Here is a 26,526-nt window from a genome sequence, read left to right on the forward strand (position 1 = left end):
GTTTTATAATGTGACTCTGCAAATGGTGGTCCTCGAGCTTTTAACAGTGATTTGGTGGTCCCCGGAACGCTAAAAGGTTGGGAACCACTGCTGTAGACAATAGTTCACTGGTAAAGTGGACAAGGTATGATGAGACATGGATAAGAGCAAGATCCTTTTTTATTTTATAATATTCAGCCAAGCACCGATCATTGTGTCATCAGCCTACAAATAATACCCTGGATATATATTTGAAATTTGCGTTAAGCTCATCACCGTGCACTAAACCACCATGTGAAGTTCATCATAACTCCTATTTCACCTGCCTAATAAACTCTTCATGCTTTTCCACATCATGGTGGGAGGACAACACAACTTATCCTCTTGTGGCTCATGATGGTTATTATATCAATATTCGCGCATAAAAGTGGTTCCAATGCAATTGTCACAATCTATTTCACCGGCCAAAAAAGTATCATGTGATATGGGAAGGTTGAAAACCAGGGGGCTGTAGCATTCTTATGAGATGAGTGTTGGTTCCTGTCCTTTTTTTTGGACCAGTAAACCTTTTTGTTGTTCTATTTTTTTAAAACAAAAATAAAGTCCCTCTTGCTATTCTTGAAGAGTGCTGGTGGCTATTGTTTTTAACCCTTTCTTTGAAGATATGCCAACACCAAAAAGGCTTTTCAGAGTTATACAGGAGCGCCTTGGAATTTGTTTAGCTTTTCTTGGTCCACTTGCTGTTCTAATGGAGTGTCTGTGGCCTACTGTCTCTCTCACCTTTATGTCTTCGCTGTAGCAGCGGAGCTGAAGTGCTGACAATGTCAGGTATAATGTTACTGCAGCAGTGTGATCACAGAAGAGCCCTGCCAGCAGTTAGTGTCAGATTCACATAGATGAGTCTCCCTCCCATTCTTCTCCATCTCTTGGAGATGGAGGTGGGAGGGGGTGTGGGCTTCCTCACCTGTCTGGACAGGTCTGGAAATCACAACCGACTCCCACACGTCATTTCACAATACCACTCAGTCTGTGGCAGTAATGCTGCTGACTGTGGTTTTTAGGTGGTTGATTTATACCCCATGATGCATTGTGTTTAAATAATGTAATTTACATTTTAGTCATTTAGCAGAGCGACTTTAAAGTAGTGAGTGCATACATTGTCTTACTTTTTCGTACTGGTCCCCTGTGGGAATCGAGCCCACAACCCTGGCGTTGCAAGCGCCGTGCCCTACCAACCGAGCCGCAACGGGACCACTTGTTGGATGCGTGGGAAAGACACAATGCATGCTTCTTCGGCAATGATGCGTCACCCGAGCACTCCCACGCTTCTTTGACGGCAACACAGGCCAAAGCAAAGCCCAGGTTTACACCACTTCCCTTCGATCTCTTTCAGAGGCTCCCTTGTAAGGAATGGTATGCACACCTACTTGTTTTGCCATGTAATGCAAACAGCAGAGCCAAATGCACCACACCCCAGGTCACGCCTAAGCACCATAAGCACTCAACTATTGTTGTCAACAACAGTAGGTGCCTGGCAGACATAACACTCTGAAGAGTGGCACCTCGTCCATCTTACAATGTGTTCCGGGCCAGTGCAAAATTGATTGTGCCTCCAAAATGTTCACCTTTTTGTGCTGTGAAATGAGAACCCAGGGAACCGTGAGTGTGTAAGAGTGACTTTGGGTTTGTGCACCTGCAGATGCGAGTCCTGGCATCCCTGTGCAATGTAAACCTGATGTAGGCCTAATGAATGTATACAGATGTGGTATTTATCTTTCTGTAAACACTATACTCCTGTTATATGAGTCACATGAATTACAGGTCACCAGTCCAACTGATTTACCATGTATAGGAATGTTTCTGTCCCACAGTTTTTGACCACTATCAGTTGATTTCTTATAACCTGGATCATGTGATGATGACAGCAGCGATGACACATTAGTGATGGATGCGATTGGACTGGTGACCTGATTTCAAGTTTCAGTTAGATATCCCTCCGAGAACTAACTGGTTGCTCCACTTAGCCAAGTGCTCCAGCTCAGTAGCCGTGTTGGACACAAAATCATGCATACAGGTCCTGGATGTTGCTGGGGGGGCTTGCCGTTGCTTTAAGAAAGGGCCTTGGGAAGAGTGGGGGAGATTTACAAAATGAAAACCCCACCACCCCTGCAGTCCATAGCAAGGACAACTGACATGGTAGAAGAAAATAATATGGTCACATGGGGTCGTCAGTTCTTACTAGTCAGCACTGTTAACTTCTTTCTGGCCCTTGTGATATTATCCATGGGTTACAACTCATGGCAGTTGTCATCTGGTCCTCAAGCATGTGGACCAGATGACAACAGGCTGAGAGCGAGGCATAGAGAGGGAGTACTTGGGTGGAGGGTGAGAAGTCGTCAGGCTCGCTCCACAGAGTGAGATGGAAGAGAGCGAGGGCCCTGTGGCGTTCTCCAGAGAGAAAGTACTTCCTTCCTACTCCCTTCGTGCCCCTCAGGGGAAACCGAAAACCAAAAGGGGATTATGAATCCTGTAATTCACATTTTGATGTAATTATACACCCGCGGCTTTCGTAGTCTCCCAGAAAATCTCTTCAGTTTGTCAAAGCCCCTGGTTGGTCCTTCTCCTTTGGAATTGTTTTGATCGATTTTGTTTCTTGTCTTTTAAAGTGTCTACTGGTTTTATAAAGAAAATCATTGGAGTTGTAAATATTCACAGGGAAAAAAAGTATATAATTTCATAATTTCTAGAGATGGTCATGAAATATAGAATTGATGTGTGTATTGAATTAACCATACCATTAAACACAAATGTTTCCTTTTTGAAGTAATCACACAGGCGTATGTATGCTCTATCCTCCAGAAGCTCTTCCATGTCGGTTGCCAGATTAAAAGGAATCTGAGCAGACAACGTGTCTGCCTCAGGGAGACCACCTACTCTTGTGGTACGCAGTCTCCACACACAGTGTTGTTTACACTCTGTGTGTGTGTGTGTGTGTGTGTGTGTGTGTGTGTGTGTGTGTGTGTGTGTGCGCGCGCGCTGCCATCAGTTCAGACAGAGCGTGCTAGTGGACTGCTCTAGCCGTTTCGGTATTAATCTGAATTAAGGTTCAGCACTGGAGAGAGACCGTGCCGACGTTAATCTCAGCAGTATGTTTTTACTAAAGTGTTAAACGCCAGTATCCAGGATAGCGCTTTGGCTAAACCTGTTGGCCTGCTGTTAGCTGTCATGTTGTTTCTTGTTTTGTGTTGGGAAAGTCTCAGTGCTCTCTCAGGACCTTTCTAGCAGGCTACCTATAAAGGGATTTTCACACTACTGAGCCAAACTGCACTGAGCTGACCTGGTTACGTATCCAGCGTAGTTGCTGTAACCGTGCTTAAAAGGACAATGTGAAAATAAAGTATCAGAGCCAGCACAGTTTGCTTCGGATCGTCACAATAGTGTGAAATGGGCATAGCAGGCATCAAGGGACAGGGGATAAACTAGCAAAGCTGCATTGTTGATGAGCTCTTCATCTTGGCACTCCTTTGTAAATAAAACGACTGAATTGTCATTCGAAGACTGAATATTCAAACCAAATGTACCAGTAATCACTTTGGAGATGTTTTGTCTAACGGCAAGACCTTGAGCTACATACAGTAGGAGTTTGGGGTTGAGTCTTTGTGCATATTTGAAATGACACACGACTACATTGCAGTCGGCTACTGCAGACCGACCGATCTACAGATCATACGGAGTAGTCATTTAGGATGCCAGGTGATTTGTAGATCAGTCAGTCTGCAGTTACCAAATACACTTTAACTACCCTCCGTAATGATCCTTGGCCGTTACTCCTCTCCCAGTTGGCCTTGTCGGCTCCAATTGCCGCCGCTTGGCACAGAAAATGGCCCGCAGGATGCTCTTATCCAGCGTATTAAACAAAATCAATTGAAACACTTTGCGCCGTGGCTGGTCCACGAGCGTCCGCGTGAACATTGTTTTACTGTTACTGTATTTCACCTCCCTGGCAAAATGCAATCCTGAATGCTCCTCTCTGGTCCTTCATCACAGCTTAGTGACGCGGACGCTCATGGACCAGCCACGGCGCAAAGCATTCTGAGGTGCTTGATACATACGGCCCCTGGTTTCTTAAAGCTGTCGGGTTATGTTTGTTATTCATCTAAATGCAACCACTCTGTGTGAACGCTTTGTGTTTGCCTTAAATCACCTCTTATCTGTCAAAGCTGTAGCTCTGTGTGTGTGTGTGTGTGTGTGTGTACCACACTCTGTCTTCTGATCCCTAACCCCATTGCTCCCCACTACTGTATTGTGACATGGAGGGCAATACTGATTTGGCACATTGTAACCATGGCGACGTTGGCCATGCCCTCTATGTATATTCTTAAGGTCACATAGGCCCACGTCCTGTCAGTCAAAGACCTTTCGTCATTGAAATACCGTTGAAATGGAGCATTGTTTTGAATTGAGCTATAGCTTGACAACTCCATAGTCATTATGTAGTATTATATTACTTCCTGATGATTTTAGCCTCTTATTAAGCCGTGAAACCAAACGTTATATTAATGGTATATCAGTCAACATAATGGTGGAGTCATTGCTTGAACTAAGCAGCTCTGAAACCTTTTTAAGGATGAAATACATTTTGTGGCTTGTGTACTGGAATCGTGAACGGTGTATGGACTGTGTACATAAATAATGTGGCACAACAAGTTAAACGCAACAGTTTCCTTGGCCTCTGCTTATTTAACTGACAGTAAATAAGCTTTTTGGACTTTGCAATACCTCACCATTGATTGGCTGATGTTTTTGGCGGCATAATCAGACTGCTTCCACAAACACCACCACTTTTTATTTGATTTCAACACACCCTGTGCAAGACTTCACTGTAGAGCTAACCCCGGCTGGCTGTCTATGATCAGCTAACCACTCTAACCACAACTTTCATCTTCTCGTTCTTACTCACTTAACCACCTCGTAACGGTCGCCGGGTAGCTCAATGCCCACACTGTTGCCCCGTAATCCTTGGGAGTTGACTCTTGTCAGCCGCCGCGAATCAAAGGTACAGCGGGCGCTTTGTGCCTATGTGACCCGCTATGAAATGCTGGTTAAGCTCGCACGCATACCATCCACAGCCACTTTGTGTGTTAGCATAGCGAGCTAGCATAGCAATGTTGCGTTCAATCTGTGAGTCCTGGCTGCTCTCAGGCAGAAAGAACACAGTTAGTTTTTGGTGCCTCACTCCATCAACGTCAGCCGTGTATAATCTCAATTTCGGCCAGGTATAGCCTAGCGTATGAATGTATTATGGAGTCTGTTAGAACCAGAATGTACTAATTGTGTTGATTCTTCTGCCATGAGGTGCAGAGGTTACTGAACATAGAGGGGAAAAAGAAGGGGAAATGAAGTCTCACTCAATACAAGGCAGTCCTTCAACACTTCATTTTGGGTGTTGTCGTTCTGTGTTAAGGTAACGGATGAATAATTGTCTGACAGTGTGTTCATTTCCTCCTTCCTACTACTGCACAATATGTTGTAACACCTTACGCTCTTTGTAGGAGTCTGATTCATAGTCTTCTCCCTCTTTCCTCATAAACTCTGTCCGCCCTTTTGTATTGTAGTTAATGAGTGAGGGAAAAAAGTATTTGATCCCCTGCTGATTTTGTACGTTTGCCCACTGACAGACATGATCAGTCTATAATTTTAATGGGAGGTTTATTTGAACAGTGAGGGACAGAATAACAACAAAAAGATCCAGAAAAACGCATGTCAAAAATGTTATAAATTGATTTGCATTTTAATGAGGGAAATGAGTATTGAATATGACCCCTCTGCAAAACATGACTTAGTACTTGGTGGCAAAACCCTTGTTGGCAATCAGAGGTCAGACGTTTCTTGTAGTTGGCCACCAGGTTTGCACACATCTCAGGAGGGATTTTGCCCCACTTCTCTTTGCAGATCTTCTCCAAGTCATTAAGGTTTCGAGGCTGACGTTTGGCAACTCGAACCTTCAGCTCCCCCCACAGATTTTCTATGGGATTAAGGTCTGGAGACTGGTTTGGCCACTCCAAGACCTTAATGTGCTTCTTCTTGAGCCACTCCTTTGTTGCCTTAGCCGTGTGTTTTGGGTCATTGTCATGCTGGAATACCCATCCACGACCCATTTTTCAATGCCCTGGCTGAGGGAAGGAGGTTCTCACCCAAGATTTGACGGTATATGGCGCCATCCATCGTCCCTTTTGATGTGGTGAAGTTGTCCTGTCCCCTTAGCAGAAAAACACCCCCAAAGCATAATGTTTCCACCTCCATGTTTGACGGTGGGGATGGTGTTCTTGGGGTCATAGGCAGCATTCCTCCTCCTCCTAACACGGCGTGATGAGTTGATGCCAAAGACCTCCATTTTGGTCTCATCTGACCACAACACTTTCACCCAGTTCTCCTCTGAATCATTCAGATGTTCATTGGCAAACTTCAGACGGGCCTTCATGTGCTTTCTTGAGCAGGGGGACCTTGTGGGCGCTGCAGGATTTCAGTCCTTCACAGCGTAGTGTGTTACCAATTGTTTTCTTGGTGACTATGGTCCCAGCTGCCTTGAGATCATTGACAAGATCCTCCCGTGTAGTTCTGGGCTGATTCCTCACCGTTCTCATGATCATTGCAACGCCACGAGGTGAGATCTTGCATGGAGCCCCAGGCCGAGGGAGATTGACAGTTATTTTGTGTTTCTTCCAATTGCGAATAATCGCACCAACTGTTGTCACCTTCTCACCAAGCTGCTTGGCGATGGTCTTGTAGCCCATTCCAGCCTTGTGTAGGTCTACAATCTTGTCCCTGACATCCTTGGAGAGCTCTTTGGTCTTGGCCGTGGTGGAGAGTTTGGAATCTGATTGATTGATTGCTTCTGTGGACAGGTGTCTTTTATACAGGTAACAAGCTGAGATTAGGAGCACTCCCTTAAGAGTGTGCTCTTAATCTCAGCTCGTTACCTGTATAAAAGACACCTGCGAGCCAGAAATCTTTCTGATTGAGAGGGGGTCAAATACTTATTTCCCTCATTAAAATGCAAATCAATTTATAACATTTTTGACATGCGTTTTTCTGGATTTTTTTGTTGTTATTCTGTCTCTCACTGTTCAAATATACCTACCATTTAAAATGATACACTGATAATTTCTTTGTCAGTGGGCAAATGTACAAAATCAGCAGGGGATCAAATACTTTTTTCCCTCACTGTACTTAACATTGACTTATTTTGGAAATGCCAAAGACACCAATTCGAAGGCATAGCTGTTACAAGCCCGTCAGGATACGCTATATCAGCTACCTATACTAGTAGTGTGTGTGTGTGTGTGTGTGTGTGTGTGTGTGTCTGTGTTATATTCGTTTTTGTGCATTTAAGGCATACACTCCACTGAGCTTCTCGAGCATCAAGGAGAAAAACAGAACGTACTGTTTTAACAAGCATTCAGTTCCTTACGTCAGCATAGCAGCTCCTTTTCCCAAGGGCCTTATTGTTTTTGCCCATCGAAAAGGGGTATTTGAGTACACGTGTTTACATATGCGGCCGGGCACAATTTAATGCTAATATGGCGGTGCCTGCTAAGCTGGGCGAACTGGCCAGGGAGCGGGGGCTTTAGTCCGCAAACATCATGGTCCCACTGAGCCAGACCTTACGTCATGTCTCCAAGTTTCAAGCATTTATTACGTCATGTCTCAAATTTTCAGGCATTTATATATACCCCCCTTTCATTCCTCCCCACCTTAACCCTTTCTGATCTGACATTACCCCCCCTGCAGCTTAGTGGAACAGCGAGAATCGGCAATGAAAGACCCTGACTTGTATGTACAGTTGAAGTCGGAAGTTTACATACACTTAGGTTGGAGTCATTAAAACTCGTTTTTCAACCACTCCACACATTTCTTGTTAACAAACTATAGTTTTGGCAAGTCGGTTAGGAGCATGACACAAGTAATTTTTCCAACAATTGTTTACAGACAGATTATTTCACTTATAATTCACTGTATCACAATTCCAGTGGGTCAGATGTTTACATACACTAAGTTGACTGTGCCTTTAAACAGCTTGGAAAATTCCAGAAAATGATGTCAAGGCTTTAGAAGCTTCTGATAGGCTAATTGACATCATTTGAGTCAATTGGAGGTGTACCTGTGGGTGTATTTCAAGGCCTACCTTCAAACTCAGTGCCTCTTTGCTTGACATCATGGGAAAATCAAAAGAAATCAACCAAGACCTCAGAAAAAAATGGTAGACCTCCACAAGTCTGGTTCATCCTTGGGAGCAATTTCCAAACGCCTTAAGGTACCATGTCCATCTGTACAAACAATAGTACGCAAGTATAAACACCATGGGACCACGCAGCCGTCATACCGCTCAGGAAGGAGACGCGTTCTGTCTCCTAGAGATTAAGGTACTTTGGTGCGAAAAGTGCAAATCAATCCCAGAACAACAGCAAAGGACCTGGTAAAGATTCTGGAGGAAACAGGTACAAAAGTATCTATATCCACAGTAAAACGAGTCCTACTTCGACATAACCTGAAAGGCCGCTCAGCAAGGAAGAAGCCACTGCTCCAAAACCGCTATAAAAAAGTCAGACTGCACTTGAGGACAAAGATCGTACTTTTTGGAGAAATGTCCTCTGGTCTAATGAAGCAAAAATAGAACTGTTTGGCCATAATGACCATCGTTATGTTTGGAGGAAAAAGGGGGTACCTTGCAAGCCGAAGAACACCATCCCAACCGTGAAGCATGTGGGTGGCAGCATCATGCTGTGGGGGTGCTTTGCTGCAGGAGGGACTGGTGCACTTCACAAAATAGATGGCATCATGAAGAAGGGAAATGATGTGGATATATTGAAGCAACATCTCAAGACATCAGTCAGGAAGTTAAAGCTTGGTCGCAAATGGGTCTTCCAAATGGACAATGACCCCAAGCATACTTCCAAAGTTGTGGCAAAATGGCTTAAGGACAACAAAGTCAAGGTATTGGAGTGGCAATCACAAAGCCCTGACCTCAATCCTATAGAACATTTGTGGGCAGAACTGAAAAAGCGTATGCAAGCAAGGAGGCCTACAAACCTGACTCAGTTAAACCAGCTCTGTCAGGAGGAATGGGCCAAAATTCACCCAACTTATTGTGGGAAGCTTGTGGAAGGCTACCCGACACGTTTGACCCAAGTTAAACAATTTAAAGGCAATGCTACTAAATACTAATTGAGTGTATGTAAACTTCTGATCCACTGGGAATGTGATGAAAGAAATAAAAGCTGAAATAAATAATTCTCTACTATTATTCTGACATTTCACATTCTTAAAATAAAGTGATGATCCTAACTGACCTAAGACAGGGAATTTTTACTAGGATTAAATGTCAGGAATTGTGAAAAACTGAGTTTAAATGTATTTGGCTAAGGTGTATGTAAACTTCCGACTTCAACTGTAATTGGGGCTACACACGAACCCCACCACACCCACTCTTCCCCAGCCCACCTCGACCCCCTCTGACATTGCCTCCATGCTCCATCCACTGCTTAGTGGGGCAGCGAGTGTTTACAATTACAGACCTTCCCTGCTGTCCATATTCTCTAGTAACGGTATACTCGTATACGGTATACTCGTGCACTCCTCCCCATGCATTTAAAATTGGATTGGCATAAGCATGGGCTAGAGGGAGTTTCCACCGTATTAAATGAAGGGAAGTAAGCAAGTGCACACTTTGGCAGAAGCGTAGAGGATTGGGACGCAACCGACTTACATGTAATGGGGTTACACACCTTCTACAGTGTCATGATGATTGGTTCCCACTCGTCAGATGGTCCTCCTGTTCTGTGCAATACAGTACTGCAGATCACAGGACTAACTTGCAGGGGTTTTCTCAAGCACCTCTCGTGTGTAAGGCAGAGGGAACAAGCGATGTGTGAGCTTAAAAGGTCAGGCCATCAGTGGGCGCAGACTGTCTGGCATCATAGTTCAGTGTAGTCAGTTCCTTCCCTCTTTCACTTAACTAGTTGCCTCCAGCTCAGATAGTCCACTCAATAAAACTCTACAGCCAAAGAACGTCCGCAAACGAAAAGCTACCTGGATTTACTTAGTTTGTTCAGTGAGCGGCTTGTAAATTGTGCATATTTACATGTAGGACTAGTCTTTCCTTTATATACTCTTCCCGAGCTCAAACACACACAATCTGCAAGGGCTCTTCCTCCTCCTCCTCTTTCCCCCCTCCTCTTCTCCCTGCCCCTGGCTCCGAGGGTTTTGCTGTTCTAAATAAAGAGCTGTTGCCCTCAGAAGTGTACGCATGTCAGCGTTCTCCCCCCCGTGGGGTGGGCCAGGGCTGCTGCGTCACTCCGTTGTTCCTGCCATTTCAGAAGCCTCGCTCTTACTCTCTCTCTCTGAGCTAAACACAAAAGGCCTCGTCGAGTTTACGCTCCACTCCTCCCTTCCTCCTCCTATCTATTAGTAGTGGTTACTGTGGAGCTGTGGAATTTGGGTTCATCACAATGCCAGTGCTGTGGGTATCCAACTGAAGGTAGTCCCCTCGGGCACTGCAGTGTGTATGTATGAGGAAGAGAGTGAAAGATTGAGAATGTTAACTCATTATTTGCCAAGAGCCAGGAGAATTTATTTTCCCCCGGAAGGTTTCTCTCTGTGTCCTCTGACGCTCGAACATTAGCATAGAGATTCTTTGCATCACTCTGGTGTAGCCACGGCTGGTTTACGGGAATGCAGACCACACTGAATATTGCAGAGTTCAGGATGTAGGACAATGGATCCAGTCAGTCACAAAACAAATCTGTGATTACAAAACAAACCTGTAGAGGAAATACTGCAGACATGCATGCCCTCCCTAGTATGAAATAATTAAATAGTCGCTGTGTTCTTTATACATTTGAGTTACCAGAGCTGATGACGTGCTAGTTTGCTGGACCTGCACCAAAACTCCAGTATAGACAATTTGTTTTCTCATGGCTCTCTTGTCCTTCTGCAGCAGGCTTATGGTGAGCAATATGTTTGGAATGCAATAAAATCACAGTATCAAATCGCAATACATATAAGAATCGTGATAATCTCAATACATATTGGCATCGAAGTATTGTATTGTGAGGTCCCTGGCAAGTCCCAGCCCTACTGAGTACAGAACAGTGAGTAGAGCACAGTAGAGGACAGTACAATAAGTACAGTTCAATGCAGTACATTATATTGTACTGTAGGGCTGGGACTTGCCAGGGACCTCATGATACTTCGGTGCCAATATGTATTGTGATTGTCACGATTCTATATGTATTGCGATTCGATACTGTGATTTGTGTTCCAAACATATTGCTCACCTTTGTCTGCTGCAGAGGGACAAGGGAGAGCCATGAGAAAACTAGTTTTAATTAGTCATGGAAATAAAAGTGCTGAAAACAAATTGGCTCCCTATTTAAAAAGATGGGGAACAAGCTATAAACGTTCTGGTGCAGGTAAATCCAAGTAGCATAAAAGAAATAGTGCGAAATTGTCAAAACGATACAATATATCGTAAAATAATATCCCGGTATGTAACTATCTATCTATTTAATTCCCCCACCACTATTGTACTGTGCTGTACTGTACTGAACTCTACTGTACTCTGCTGTGCTGCACTGTGATGTCCAAACGTGTGAAACATGAGAATGACATTCATATACATAATGCATTTCTGTGTAGTACAGTTCAGGGACCCATGATGTAATTCTGTTACCGTAATTCCGTTACCGGGTGTAAATCCACTTCACTTATATGTAGTTCAGTAACCGAAATAGATTTTTTTCAATCTCAAGGTGCCATATAATTCTTTCTGCAGACATCTTTGAATCTTAATTCGGAGCAGATGTTTAAGAGTTTTTGGAAAACGTGGTCGCATACAAAACTGAGGGAGATTTTACCGTAATTCCATTACCAAAGTTTGCATCTGCACAGTTCTTCCACTAAATTAGTTTTTGTAAATTCTTCAGTTTAAAATGTTAAAAGTATTCATTTTGCAGAGTTTTGATTTGTTAACCTTTTGAAATCAATGGTTTTTGTTTGGCATACATTTTAAAGTGAAAAAACTGAGTCACAGCGTATTTCCCTTACCGTGGAATTGCCCTAAGGTTACTGGTCCTCAGCTCACTGCCAAATGGTTTAACTTAAATTTGATTTTGTACTGATCACATTTAGGCCTATAGATATGACTTTGTGTACGGACTGTACGAATTCAGCCATGGTCCTTTTGGGATAAGCTTTTTGAACCTGCTGCAATACTTAAAACTGAATGTGATGGCTTTGCCTACGAGCTAGAGCTGGTGCTCTGAGTAAGCTACTGTTTGTCATGCACGGTTCCCTCTCTCACTCAGCACATCCTTTCGTTCCCCTCTAGTTCTCTCTTTTCTTCCCTCCTTCTCTCGATGAATCATCCCTGTGCTGCTCCAGATTCTGACGAGGGGACATTCCCCCCCAAGGAATCTGTTGCCGCTCACTTTATATCCAGAAAATCCCTGACTTTCTGGGTCGGAAATGTGATCGTGGTAGAGGGGTTACTCATTGCCACCAGTTTGAAGTTTGGTTACAGAATAATTGAGGTTGGGTTTGACTTCTGTGGCGTTAAGAAAAACTTCATTATAGTGCTGCCTTGTACTGCCTCTGCACCTGATTCAACCTGAAGGGGCTTGTCTTGCACTCCACACAGGAGGTGGGGCTGACATGCTGGTTATGACAGGTTACAACAGGTGCTCAGCTGGAAATGACCCCAGGGATATTCCGTAACCCATATGGCAGCAGAAATGTCATGATTCTTCTGGGATTCACTCTGCATGTCTGGTGATGATCATAAGAGGGTCACCAGTCTGTGCCCATTTACTCATTATGTGTCCTCCGTCATCAACTATGCATCCAGCCCCAATCCAAGATCTACTATGCTTCCTATGCTTTGGGCTATTTTACAATGCATGTAGGTCAGCTTTTAGACACATTACACATGTTCACAAATCTCATTACGATGAATAACGCATAAAGAAACACAAGAAGTAAAAACTGGAACACTGCTCTGCAGAGTTGGGACAGTCTATCAGTCTTTTCATTTAAATGAAATGTTGTCAGAAGGCACAAAGACTCTGTTGGAAGGATATGAATCAGAGACTGTCAGTCTAATTTGTTCTACTTCTGTCCCTTCATGTAGAGCAGCAACTCGTAAAGACAAGACACAGGGAATTTTCCTGCAGTGGGTTTTCCTGCATGTAGACGAAGGTACCTCCACACGAAGGCCCCATTGCCAGCATAGTCCTTTTTAGGACCAGACAGAGCCTGTACAAGTCCTCTAGGGCCAAGAGAGATTTTTCAGGAATCCATTTTCCTACTTTAAGAGCATAGCTATATGCTTTTACTCATTGGTGTTGGGAGGTGTGCCCCTTTCTGTCCAATGAGGTAATTTCTGGACAATATCTTTGTCCATTTAGGGGACCCTCTTTTGGTAGAGCACCCCCAGAGGCAAAAGGTTCATATAACACATTTAGGAGCAGTAAACTATGGTTCTTAATTTAAGTGTTATGTAGGCCTAATTAATAAAGAAGAAGAGGACATTTTTCTCTAGTCACTTTAAAATAACTAGATTTCTAAGGACTCAACAAATGGGCTTCCTGAATCCATACAGAGTAGGAGCATGTGCCCAAGGATTTTATTTTCCGGGTTACTGTTCTCTAATAAAGTCGTCTAACTAGATCAGTGACTCAACTATGACATAATGAGATATTTTTGAATCTGTTGCTGTATCGAGTTGTTCCTAGAGCAAGGGTGATAGAGAGACGGTGGCTAATCATTGGAAGACCTGCTCTCTGCCCGTCTGCCTTGTGCCTCTGCCTCTACAAAAAAAAACCTGTCAGTTGCCTTGGTAACCTTGCACATTAGACTGCCAGAGAGGTAGGCTTAGCATCATCATGTGGGTGAAGTTGAAAGTTGGGACACTTTTCTATTAGTGGATGAAGCATCATACACTGAGAACATTAGGAACACCTGCTCTTTCCATGACAGACTGACCAGGTGAATCCAGGTGAAAGCTATGATCCCTTATTGATGTCACTTGTTAAATCCACTTCAATCAGTGTAGATGAAGGGGAGGAGATGTTAAAGAAGGATTTTTAAGCCTTGAGGCAATTGAGGCATGGATTGTGTATGTGTGCCATTCAGATGGTAAATGGGCAAGATAAAAGATGTAAGTGCCTTTGAACAGGGTATGGTAGTATGTGCCAGGCGCACCGGTTTGAGTGTGTCAAGAACTGCAATGCTGCTGGGTTTTTCACTCTCAACAGTTTCCCTGTGTGTATCAAGAATGGTCTACCACCCAAAGGACATCCAGCCAACTTGACACAACTGTGGGAAGCATTGGAATCAACATGGCCCAGCATCCCTGTGGAACGCTTTTGATACCTTGTAGAGTCCATGCCCTGACACATTGAGGCTGTTCTGAGGGCAAAGGGGGTGCAACTCAATATTAGGAAGGTGTTCCTAATGTTTTGAACACTGTGTAAATAAACATTGTATATGAACATTTCTATATACTGGGGCATGATCAGAAACATTAGCTGCGCTGTATTTCCGAGCAGCCATGGAAACTGGCAAGAAGTGGCAACATCACAAGCCTCACAAACTGCATAATGACTCTAGGATATTGTTTTATTTCACACAATAGTTGGTTAATACAATGTTGAAACAGCCCAGTTTGCCTGAAAAGTAATGTGCCAATCATTACTGTCTTTTTGACATCATTTGGAATTCTCTATGTCTAACGGATCAGTGTGTTCAAAGGCACAGCAGATTCCCTCTAGTTAAATCCCTGCTGGATAATCAGGGCACAGGCTTAGAATTAACAAAAGTCTGAGCAAACACACACATTTGCACTAGCACACACAAACATGTATGCATGCGCACACACAGGCTCGCTTTCTCACTCACATACTCAAAACAGGTCAGCTGGCCTAGTCATTTTCCCGTACACAAACAAATACAAGAAGCCAAGTATAAGGAAAAGGGGGAAAAACGATGAGAAATTAGCTTTAAGACGAGGCCTACTGTGACGTCACTCCAGAGGCCTCGGCTGGGGTCAGCCTCCTACCTAACTACGCTAACCGCTGTGGCCCATGCAGGCTTTCACTGAGCTGTTGGCCCTCGCTGTATAGCTTCAAACCATGCTGGGGTAAACGAAACAAAACGAGAAAGCGATGATGCTTTGGGTAGAATGATGAAAACAAGGAGATGCACTATCGTAAGAGGGGATGAAGGTAACTCCTCCTACTGACTTCAACTGGGTTGCTAACTACATAATAATTCATTATAATTGATTGGATTTATATAGTGTTTCTCCAGAGCTGAGAGCACTTTAAATAGAATGGGGGAAACTCCCATCATCCACCACACAGAAAATAAAGGAGTTTAGTTGAAACAGTGACTTGAAATGAGAGCGGGTAATGCAGCTAAGTTAGCGGTTAGCGTGGAGGGGCTAGCGCTGTGTCTTGAGGAGAAGTTTAAGAGGGGAAATCGACAGTGACTGCTTGGAGAGAGGAAAAGCAGGCCGTTGTTGCATTCTGGGCCGTGTCCCCGGGGCTACGGAGGGTGGGTGGTGGTTTGGGGTGGCGTTCCCCGCTTCGATTGTGTTTGGATGCGAGTGAGCTGGCCTCATCATACCGCTCCATTTGGAAACTGTGGGTGTCTCGCAAACAAAAACTGGCAGCAAGAGAGAGAAGCTTAAGGCAATGGAAGATGAGTGTACTCTTAATAGAGAGGAGTCTGGAGAAGAGAAGCTTAGGAGCAGATATTGGGGAAAGGGAGCAAGGCATTTGGGGAAAATGTTTCCACAAAAGTTGAATCACACTGCCTACCGCAGGTACAGTACCTTTACCCACCCAGACACCTCAGTATGTCATGTTGACACAGCATTGTAATGTGTTATTGGCCAATATGCACCAACCAATCCAGCCTCTCCTTACTATCTGGTCCTGTGTGGCTCAGTTGGTAGAGCATGGCGCTTGCAATGCCAGGATTATGGGTTTAATTCCTGGGGCCACCAATACGTCAAATGTATGCACACATGACTGTTAGTCGCTTTGGATGAAAGCGTCTGCTAAATGGCATATATTACTAGAATGTGTTCACTGGCGCAGAATTGCATCACTTGAGCGTCGGCGCTTAAGAATTCCCTTTTAGCTGCTATATTAAGATCATTTATGTTTTTTCTTCTTCCCACAGCTAAGCTAGTACCGTATGTCACATATCACCGTCAGTGAACACCATTTTGAGATGTCACTTTTGACATTAAATTGGATCAACAGACGGAGTAGTTTAAGACGTCTCTCATTAACGAGTCACGAGTGCGCGGTCAGTGCACGTCCTCGACGAGGGGAGCCAGCCCGAGTTTTTGATGCATGGAATCCCCCCCCCCTTTTCCCAGGTGGCTTGTGCGATCTGCCTAGAATCAGGCCAGAAGGCTTAAAGTGAGTGAGAGATGGAGAGGCTGAGAGACTGCGAAAGATCAAGGGAAAGAGAGATTGAGGGAGAGAGTTGGGGAAAGAGACAAACCGAGAGGGAGTGAGATGCGGAGAGAGGGAGGGACTGAGTGAGAGAGGCGAATAGAGAAAGATAGAAACGGAAAGAGTGAGAGACGGAGGGAAAGAGAGCGGGATCCAGAGACACACTGGGAAGTCCGAGAGCAAGAGATGGGGACAGAGAGTGATGGAGGGAAAGGGGTAGAGAGAGAAAGAGGGAGGCCCAGTCTGTCTTGACACTGACCAGGGCAGACATTTATCACCTAATTAACAAGAGTCTTGTCTGCATTCTCACCACCATGCCAGCAAAGCCAGGGGTATGGGGGGGGGTGGCTCAGCCGCGCAGACTAAATATACACTAGCCTCAGTGCTTCAGAGGCATGACCCTAAGAGCCTGGCACAAATATAGCCTGGTCCCAAATCAGTTTGTGCCATCTTGCCAAGTTGGCCAGACAGCACAAACAAATATTTGGATCAGGCTAGTGTGAACAGGGCTTTGCTCAGGATATGATTCACAGCATGTTACAGCATAACATTGAGTTAAAGGTAACATCAAGTTAGATTAGGTTTTGATTACTAAACATCGTTTTTTTTGTGTGCACATCCACACACAGGCTATATTTGCCCTGTTAACTGAAGGTGTACCCAGCACCCGAGCCACGGCCATTTAGAAGGCAGAGACAGTACAGGTGCATCAAAGCTTGGACCAAGAGACTGAGAAACAGCTTCTATCTCCAGGCCATCAGACTGATAAACAGTCACCACTAGCCGGCCTCCGCCCAGTACCCTGCCCTGAACCTTAGTCACTGTTTCTAGCCGGCTACCGCCCGGTTACTCTGCCCTGCACCTTAGAGACTGCTGCCCTATGTACATACAGTGGGGGAAAAAAGTATTTAGTCAGCCACCAATTGTGCAAGTTCTCCCACTTAAAAAGATGAGAGAGGCCTGTAATTGTTATCATAGGTACATGTCAACTATGACAGACAAATTGAGAATTTTTTTCTCCAGAAAATCACATTGTAGGATTTTTAATGAATTTATTTGCAAATTATGGTGGAAAATAAGTATTTGGTCACCTACAAACAAGCAAGATTTCTGGCTCTCACAGACCTGTAACTTCTTCTTTAAGAGGCTCCTCTGTCCTCCACTCGTTACCTGTATTGATGGCACCTGTTTGAACTTGTTATCAGTATAAAAGACACCTGTCCACAACCTCAAACAGTCACACTCCAAATTCCACTATGGCCAAGACCAAAGAGCTGTCAAAGGACACCAGAAACAAAATTGTAAACCTGCACCAGGCTGGGAAGACTGAATCTGCAATAGGTAAGCAGCTTGGTTTGAAGACATCAACTGTGGGAGAAATTATTAGGAAATGGAAGACATACAAGACCACTGATAATCTCCCTCGATCTGGGGCTCCACGCAAGATCTCTCCCCGTGGGGTCAAAATGATCACAAGAACGGTGAGCAAAAATCCCAGAACCACACGGGGGGGACCTAGTGAATGACCTGCAGAGAGTTGGGACCAAAGTAACAAAGCCTACCATCAGTAACACACTACGCCGCCAGGGACTCAAATCCTGCAGTGCCAGACGTGTCCCCCTGCTTAAACCAGTACATGTCCAGGCCCGTCTGAAGTTTGCTAGAGTGCATTTGGATGATCCAGAAGAGGATTGGGAGAATGTCATATGGTCAGATGAAACCAAAATATAACTTTTTGGTAAAAACTCAACTCGTCGTGTTTGGAGGACGAAGAATGCTGAGTTGCATCCAAAGAACACCATACCTACTGTGAAGCATGGGGGTGGAAGCATGGGGGTGGAAACATCATGCTTTGGGGCTGTTTTTCTGCAAAGGGACCAGGACGACTGATCCATGTAAAGGAAAGAATGAATGGGGCCATGTATCGTGAGATTTTGAGTGAAAACCTCCTACCATCAGCAAGGGCATTGAAGATGAAACGTGGCTGGGTCTTTCAGCATGACAATGATCCCAAACACACCGCCCGGGCAACGAAGGAGTGGCTTCGTAAGAAGCATTTCAAGGTCCTGGAGTGGCCTAGCCAGTCTCCAGATCTCAACCCCATAGAAAATCTTTAGAGGGAGTTGAAAGTCCGTGTTGCACAGCGACAGCCCCAAAACATCACTGCTCTAGAGGAGATCTGCATGGAGGAATGGGCCAAAATAACAGCAACAGTGTGTGAAAACCTTGTGAAGACTTACAGAAAACGTTTGACCTGTGTCATTGCCAACAAAGGGTATATAACAAAGTATTGAGAAACTTTTGTTATTGACCAAATACTTATTTTCCACCATAATTTGCAAATAAATTCATTAAAAATCCTACAATGTGATTTTCTGGATTCTTTTTTCTCATTTTGTCTGTCATAGTTGACGTGTACCTATGATGAAAATTACAGGCCTCTCTCATCTTTTTAAGTGGGAGAACTTGCACAATTGGTGGCTGACTAAATACTTTTTTCCCCCTCTGTAGTCATTGAACACTGGTCACTTTAATAATGTTAACATACAGTTTTACCCACTTTATATGTATATACTGTATTCTAGTCATGGCTCATCCTATATAACTGCTGCTGTACACACCTTTTCTATTCATGTCTTTACACACCATTATATGTACAGTATATATATTTATATACAGTACCAGTCAAATGTTTGGACACCTACTCATTCAAGCGTTTTTCTTAATGTTTTACTATTTTCTACATTGTAGAATAATAGTGAAGACATCAAAACTATGAAATAACACATATGGAATCATGTAGTAACCAAGAAAGTAAACAAATCAAAATATAGTATTTGAGATTCTTCAAATAGCCACCCTTTGCCTTGATGATAGCTTTGCACACTTTTGGCATTCTCTCAACCAGCTTCACCTGGAATGCTTTTCCAACAGTCTTGAAGATGTTCCCGCATATGCTGAGCACTTGCTGGCTGCTTTTCCTTCACTCTGCTGTCCGACTCATCCCAAACCATCTCAATTTGGTTGAGGTCAAGGGATTGTGGAGGCCAGGTCATCTGATGCAGCACTCCATTACTCTCCTTCTTGGTAAAAATAGCCCTTACACAGCCTGGAGGTGTGTTGGGTCATTGTCCTGTTGAAAAACAAATGATAGTCCCATTAAGCCCAAACCAGATGTGATGGCATATCGCTGCAGAATGCTGTGGTAGCCATGCTGGTTAAGTGTGCCTTTAAATTCTAAATAAATCACAGACAGTGTCACCAGCAAAGCACCCCCACACCATCACACCTCCTCCTCCATGTATACGGTGGGAACTACACATGCGGAGATGATCCGTTCACCCACACAGCGTCTCACAAAGACACAGCGGTTGGAACCAAAAATCTCAAATTTGGACTCCAGACCAAAGGACACATTTCCACCGGTCTAATGTCCATTGCTCGTGTTTCTTGGCCCAAGCAGGTCTCTTCTTCTTATTGGTGTCCTTTAGTAGTGGTTTATTTACAGCAATTCAACCATGAATGCCTGATTCGCACAGTCCCCTCTGAACAGTTGATGTTGAGATGTGTCTGTGACTTGAACTCTGTGAAGCATTTATTTGGGCTGCAGTTTCTGAGGCTGGTAACTCTAATGAACTTATCTTCTGCAGCAGAGGTAACTCTGGGTCTTCCATTCTTGTGGCGGTCCTCATGAGAGCCAGTTTCATCATAGCGCTTGATGGTTTTTGCGACTGCACTTGAAGAAACTTTGAAAGTTCTTGAATTTTTCCATATTGACTGACCTTCATGTCTTAAAGTAATGATGAACTGTTGTTTCTCTTTGCTTATTTGATCTGTTCTTGCCATAATATGGACTTAGCCCTATTTGGTAAAAGACCATCTTCTGTATACCCCCCTACCTTGTCACAACACAACTGAATGGCTCAAATGCATTAAGAAGGAAATAAATTCCACAAATTAACTTTTAACAAGGCACACCTGTTAAATGAAATGCATTCCATGTGACCTACCTCATGAAGCTGGTTGAGAGAATGCCAATAGTGGCAAAGCTGTCATCAAGGCAAAGGGTGACTATTTGAACCTCAAATTATATAAAATATGTTTTGATTTGTTTAACACCTTTTTGGTTACCACATGATTCCATGTGTGTTATTGCATAGTGTTGATGTCTTCAATATTGTTCTACAGTGTAAAAATAAAGAAAAATATATATATTTTTATATTCCGGTCTCTGACATTGCTCGTTCTGATATAAGTATTTATTTATTTTTCTCTCGGTATTACTGCACTGTTGACGCAAGAAGTACTGTAAAAGCATTTTGATGCACCTGCGATAACATCTGCAAATCTGTGTTTTCGACCAATAAACGTTGATTTGAATGTACGGCTAACTCATATTAGTTAAGCTAAAATCAGGTTAGGTCATTGATCTGAGCGTGTGTTGTAGTACACAAGTTCACTATATTTGCTCAATTAACTGAATGTGATTCATGGTACTGATTTTGTATCATGTTAACTCATGTTAAGTAAGTTTAAATCAAATCAGGTCATCGATGTGAGTGTCTGTTTACTGGGTACACAAGCTAGGCTTACATTTAGACTTGGCTAGTTAACGTTTTTAGCTAATGTTCAGAGAATTGACTCTAGTAGTCCAGCCTGAGAACGAAGTTGCGAAACTCAAGACTATTCAGTCCCACAAAGGCCTAATTTTAAGTTTAAATGTTTTTGCTGTTACTCAAAATACATAAATGATGAGCTCTGCAAAGTCTAAATGGCTCAAAAAGGCTTAGAAAAGAAGGACCCATAGTTTTAAACTGGGTTGAGTTTTCAGACCAAATGGGGCTTGTTTTGGCCGAAGTGCTTGTTATGTCAGTGCATTCCGGTGTCCATGGGCTACGTGGGGGTTGGAAGCCCTGCGGCTCTCTACAAACCAACAGGAATGTGTGACGAGCCAAATAGATGGCCATTTTGGAGATGAATAGCGCAGATACCATGGTCAACCCTTGCCATCAGCAACTGGGTAACTGGAATTCACTGTAGATGTTGGTTTGGAGTGAGGGTTTTACGAGACAGGGTTTGATCAGTGTGTTTGTGCGGTGTGCGTGTAGTATACTGTGTAAGTGTTTTGTATATAGTCTCACTTCAACTGAAGTGTTAAATAGGTCTATTATTCTAAGTAGGCTACATTTTCTGCTAATTGAAAGTTATTACTTATTAATAACTTTGATTAAGTATTTAAAGCAGTATTAATTTTTTGTTGCGTGATTCTACCATGTACAGAGAAGAAAAGAGGCCGGTGAATGTGGGTGGAGGTTATCTATGTTGCTGCTTTAGCAAAATAGCTCATTATCCCGATGCTAGTCATAGAAAACTGTGTTTGTGTGTGTCTGTATGTGACTCACTGTGTGTGTGTGTGTGTGTGTGTGTGTGTGTGTGTGTGTATTATTGGGGAGGAAAATGATTCCTTTTTGTGTTTATCCTTAATCGGATTAGTTGCGATTTAGAGTGCTGTGTAGCCTGGCACAATTAGCCCGTTCACCCCAGCGACAAATCCGGGATCAGGTCTGCCTGTCACAATCCTAACCTTAATTATTACGAGGTGATAAACAAGACTGGCCCGGATCTGTCCTTTTTAAAGGCAACTTTCACAAACACCCACTCAGTGAGTCCACCAGTCAACCATAGCATTATGTCACAAATCGGCTGACCAGCTAAAATTCCTGGAAGCAGTTAAAATAATTCAGATCAAAACAAACAACAGGAAATGTATCGCAGTTGAGTAGCCAAACACTTGAAAGAAAACAAGTTCCGGTACGGGTCTACTGTTAAAAGCGTGGGTGCGTCTCAAATGCCACCCTATTCCCTAAATAGTGCACTACGAGCCCTATGGGCCTTGGTCAAAAGTAGTACACTATAGGGAATAGGGTGCCATCAGAGATTGTGGCTTTAAAGCTGACGATGAGCACAACTAAATGAGCACCTAGCTAAATAATGTGCAGGTATTTCTCTTCTTTTGCTGGCCTTTGTTTCACCCTGCTCCTGTGGAAGTTTGTTAGATGTGCCTCCACTATGTACTGATGGCTTACAAACCTTATTTTGTCTCTCCTGGTCTAATGTTCACCTTGAATTCAACACATACAGTCACTACTACTAGTACCACTACTAGTACCACTACTACCACTACTAGTACCACTACTACCACTACTAGTACCACTACTACCACCACCATGCAATCACTACTACCACTACAACTTACACTGCCATAAAAAACATTTGACGTAAAATAAAAAGATAGCTCAGCTGAAGCAAACACACACATTTGTCTTCAGGAAATTGACCTCTTCGCTCTTCTCTCCTCCAGGCCCAGATAGCCTTCCTGCAGGGCGAGAGGAAGGGCCAGGAGAACCTGAAGAAGGACCTGGTCAGGAGGATCAAGATGCTGGAGTATGCCCTCAAACAGGAGAGGTGAGGACCACATTACACTCAACTACACCTCACCTTCAGTCTTTACCCTAGGGACGGGCAACTCCGGGGGCTGAGTGAGTGTCTGCTGGTAGATTTGTCTCTTTTGCCCACACTTGTACCCTTTTGACACTATCATGACGAACCGTACTGTGCAGGCTTGAGTATTTTCCTTTCACATTGTCCTGTGCAGTACTGTTCCAGAACTACGGGGGATGCTTAACCAGGCCAGGGCAGTACAGGTCAATTTGGCTCGATTCAGCTCCGTAGTGTGAAAGGAGTGCCAGTTTTCCAGGTCTTAGAGGCCTCCATGACTGGAGTCACCCGTCTCTGCTAAATACTGTCTGGAATATGTCAACATAGCTATACATCACATACTGCATGCAAACATAACTGTAGGCGCCTTGTAATTCTTGAAGCATGTAGCAGCGGTATGCTACCTATGATCCAATACATTTTCATTGACCCAAAAGCCCAAGAGGGACTCGTCTCTCACTCAATATGTTTCCACACAACAACAGACAGCTATACTGTGAATTGATGTCTTACTGGAGGGAAATCCAACAGTGTTTTCTCAGGACCAGAATTGAGAAACACTGCCCTAGGAGTATCACATGACACACTCACACACACACACAATGTGGAAATATTAGCATTGAGACATTACTATTTTATCCCATCACATACAGTGCCTTCAGAAAGCATTCAGACTTATTATTCCACATTTAGCCTGAATTCAAAATAGATTACATTTACATTTTTTCGCACACATTGCATTTACATTTACATTTTAGTCATTTAGCAGACGCTCTTATCCAGAGCGACTTCCAATTAGTGAGTGCATACATTTTTCATACTGGCCCCCCGTGGGAAACAAACCCACAACCCTTGCGTTGCAAGCGCCATCCTCTACCAACTGAGCTACAGGAGGGCCAATACCCTATAATGACATAGTGAAAGCATGTCTTTAGAAATGTTAGCAAATGTATTGAAAGTGAAATAGAGATCTCTTTTAAATAAGTATTCACATCCTTGAGATGTCACTACAACTTGATTGGAGTCCACCTGTTGCCAATTACATTTTTTGGACATGATTTAGAAAGAAAGACACCTGTCTATATAAGGTCCCACAGTTGACTGTGGAGAAACTTTACCATGAAGTCCAAGGAACTGTCCCTAGATCTCCGAGATATAATTGTGATGAGGCATACAGTTGAAGTCGGAAGTTTACATACACTTAGGTTGGAGTCATTAAAACTCGTTTTTCAACCACTCCACAAATCTCTTGTTAACAAACTATAGTTTTGGCAAGTCGGTTAGGACATCTACATTGTGCATGACACAAGTAATTTTTCCAACTATTGTTTACAGACAGATTATTTCACTTATAATTCACTGTATCACAATTCCAGTGGGTCAGAAGTTTACATACACTAAGTTGACTGTGCCTTTAAACAGCTTGGAAAATTCCAGAAAATGATGTCATGGCTTTAGAAGCTTCTGATAGGCTAATTGACATCATTTGAGTCAATCAAGGCCTACCTTCAAACTCAGTGCCTCTTTGCTTGACATCATGGGAAAATCAAAAGAAATCAGCCAAGACCTCAGGAAAAAAATGGTAGACCTCCACAAGTCTGGTTCATCCTTGGGAGCAATTTCCAAACGCCTGAAGGAACTACGTTCATCTGTACAAACAATAGTACGCAAGTATAAACACCATGGGACCACGCAGCCGTCATACCGCTCAGGAAGGAGACGCGTTTTGTCTCCTAGAGATGAACGTACTTTGATGTGAAAAGTGCAAATCAATCCCAGAACAACAGCAAAGGACCTTGTGAAGATGCTTGAGGAAATGGGTACAAAAGTATCTATATTCACAGTAAAGTCCTGTATCGACATAACCCGAAAGGCCGCTCAGCAAGAAAGAAGCCACTGCTCCAAAACCACCATTAAAAAAAGCCGGACTACGGTTTCCAACTGCACGTGGGGACAAAGTTCGTACTTTTTAGAGAAATGTCCTCTGGTCTGATGAAACAAAAATAGAACTGTTTGGCCATAATGACCATCGTTATGTTTGTAGGAAAAAGGGGGTGCTTGCAAGCCGAAGAACACCATCCCAACTGTGAAGCACGGGGGTGGCAGCATCATGCTGTGGGGGTGCTTTGCTGCAGGAGGGACTGGTGCACTTCACAAAATAGATGGCATCATGAGGAAGGAAAATGATGTGGATATATTGAAGCAACATCTCAAGACATCAGTCAGGAAGTTAAAGCTTGGTCGCAAATGGGTCTCCCAAATGGACAATGACCCCAAGCATACTTCCAAAGTTGTGGCAAAATGCTTAAGGACAACAAAGTCAAGGTATTGGAGTGGCCATCACAAAGCCCTGACCTCAATCCTATAGAAAATGTTTGGGCAGAACTGAAAAAGCGTGTGCGAGCAAGGAGGCCTACAATCCTGACTCAGTTACACCAGCTCTGTCAGGAGGAATGGGCCAAAATTCACCCAACTTTTTTTTCAAAAACATTTTCTGGAGTGTTGAATGTTTCCAAGAGCACAGTGGTCTTCACCATTTGGAGAGAAGAAAAAGTAGTGAACTATGCAGACTCTGCCTAGAGCTGGCCGTCAGACCAAATTGGGAAACTGGTCAAGAAGGACCTTGGTCAGGGAGGTGACCAAGAACCCAATGACCACTGACAGAACTACAGAGTTATTTGGCTGAGATAGGAGAACCTGCCAGAAGGATAACAGTCTCTACAGCACTTCACCAATCTGGGCTTTATGGAAGAGTGGCCAGAAAGAAGCCACTCCTGAGAAAAAGGCACATGACAGCACGCCTGGAGTTTGCAGAAAGGCACGTGAAAAACTCTGAGATCATAAGGCAAAAGATTCTGTGGTCTGATGAGACAAAAACTTAACTCTGGCCTGAATGCTAAGCGCTATGTCTGGAGAAAACCAGGCACAGCTCATCACACGTCTAACACCATCCCTATCATATGAAGCATGGTGGTGGCAGCATCATGCTATGGGGATGCTTTTCAGCAGCAGGGACTGGGAGACTGGTAAGGATAGAGGGAACAATGAATGGAGTCAGATACAGGCAAATCCTTGATGCAAACCTGCTTCAAAGTGCAAATGACCTTTTAGGCTGGGGTGAAGATTTACTTTCCAACAGGAAAATGACCCCAAGCATACATGCAAAGCAACGGTGGAATGGCTTCAGAAGAAGAATGTGAAAGTCCTTGAGTGGCCCAGCCAAAGCTCAGACTTAAATCCCATTTGAAAAACTGTGGAAAGACTTGCTGTTCACCGACACTCCCCATCTAATTTAACAGAGCTTGAGAAAATCTGCAAGGAAGATTGGGAGAAAATCCCCAAATCCAGATGTGCAAAACTGATACAGACATACCCAAGACGACTCAAAGCTGTAATTGCCGCCAAAGGTGCTTCTGCAATGTATTGACTCAAAGGTGTGAATACTTATGTAAATTAGGTATTGTGTGTAGATTGGTGAGGGGGGGAAAAATCGATTTAATCCATTTTGAATTCAGGCTGTAAC

At 43.6% G+C, this 26,526-nt stretch overlaps 1 protein-coding gene across 1 annotated transcript in view; it reads left to right on the plus strand.

Moving 5' to 3' along the window:
• LOC311113263 (striatin-like) overlaps positions 1 to 26,526 on the plus strand; it is a 65,887-nt gene that overhangs the window by 9,191 nt on the left and 30,170 nt on the right. Inside the window, exon 2 of the mRNA XM_084156471.1 lies at positions 22,867 to 22,970. Coding sequence (XP_084012597.1) covers positions 22,867 to 22,970 — 104 coding nt within the window. The remainder of the gene's footprint in view (positions 1 to 22,866; positions 22,971 to 26,526) is intronic.

This window comes from Coregonus lavaretus (genome assembly GCF_964263955.1).
Source record: "Coregonus lavaretus genome assembly, chromosome: 40".
Lineage (NCBI taxonomy): Eukaryota > Metazoa > Chordata > Actinopteri > Salmoniformes > Salmonidae > Coregonus > Coregonus lavaretus.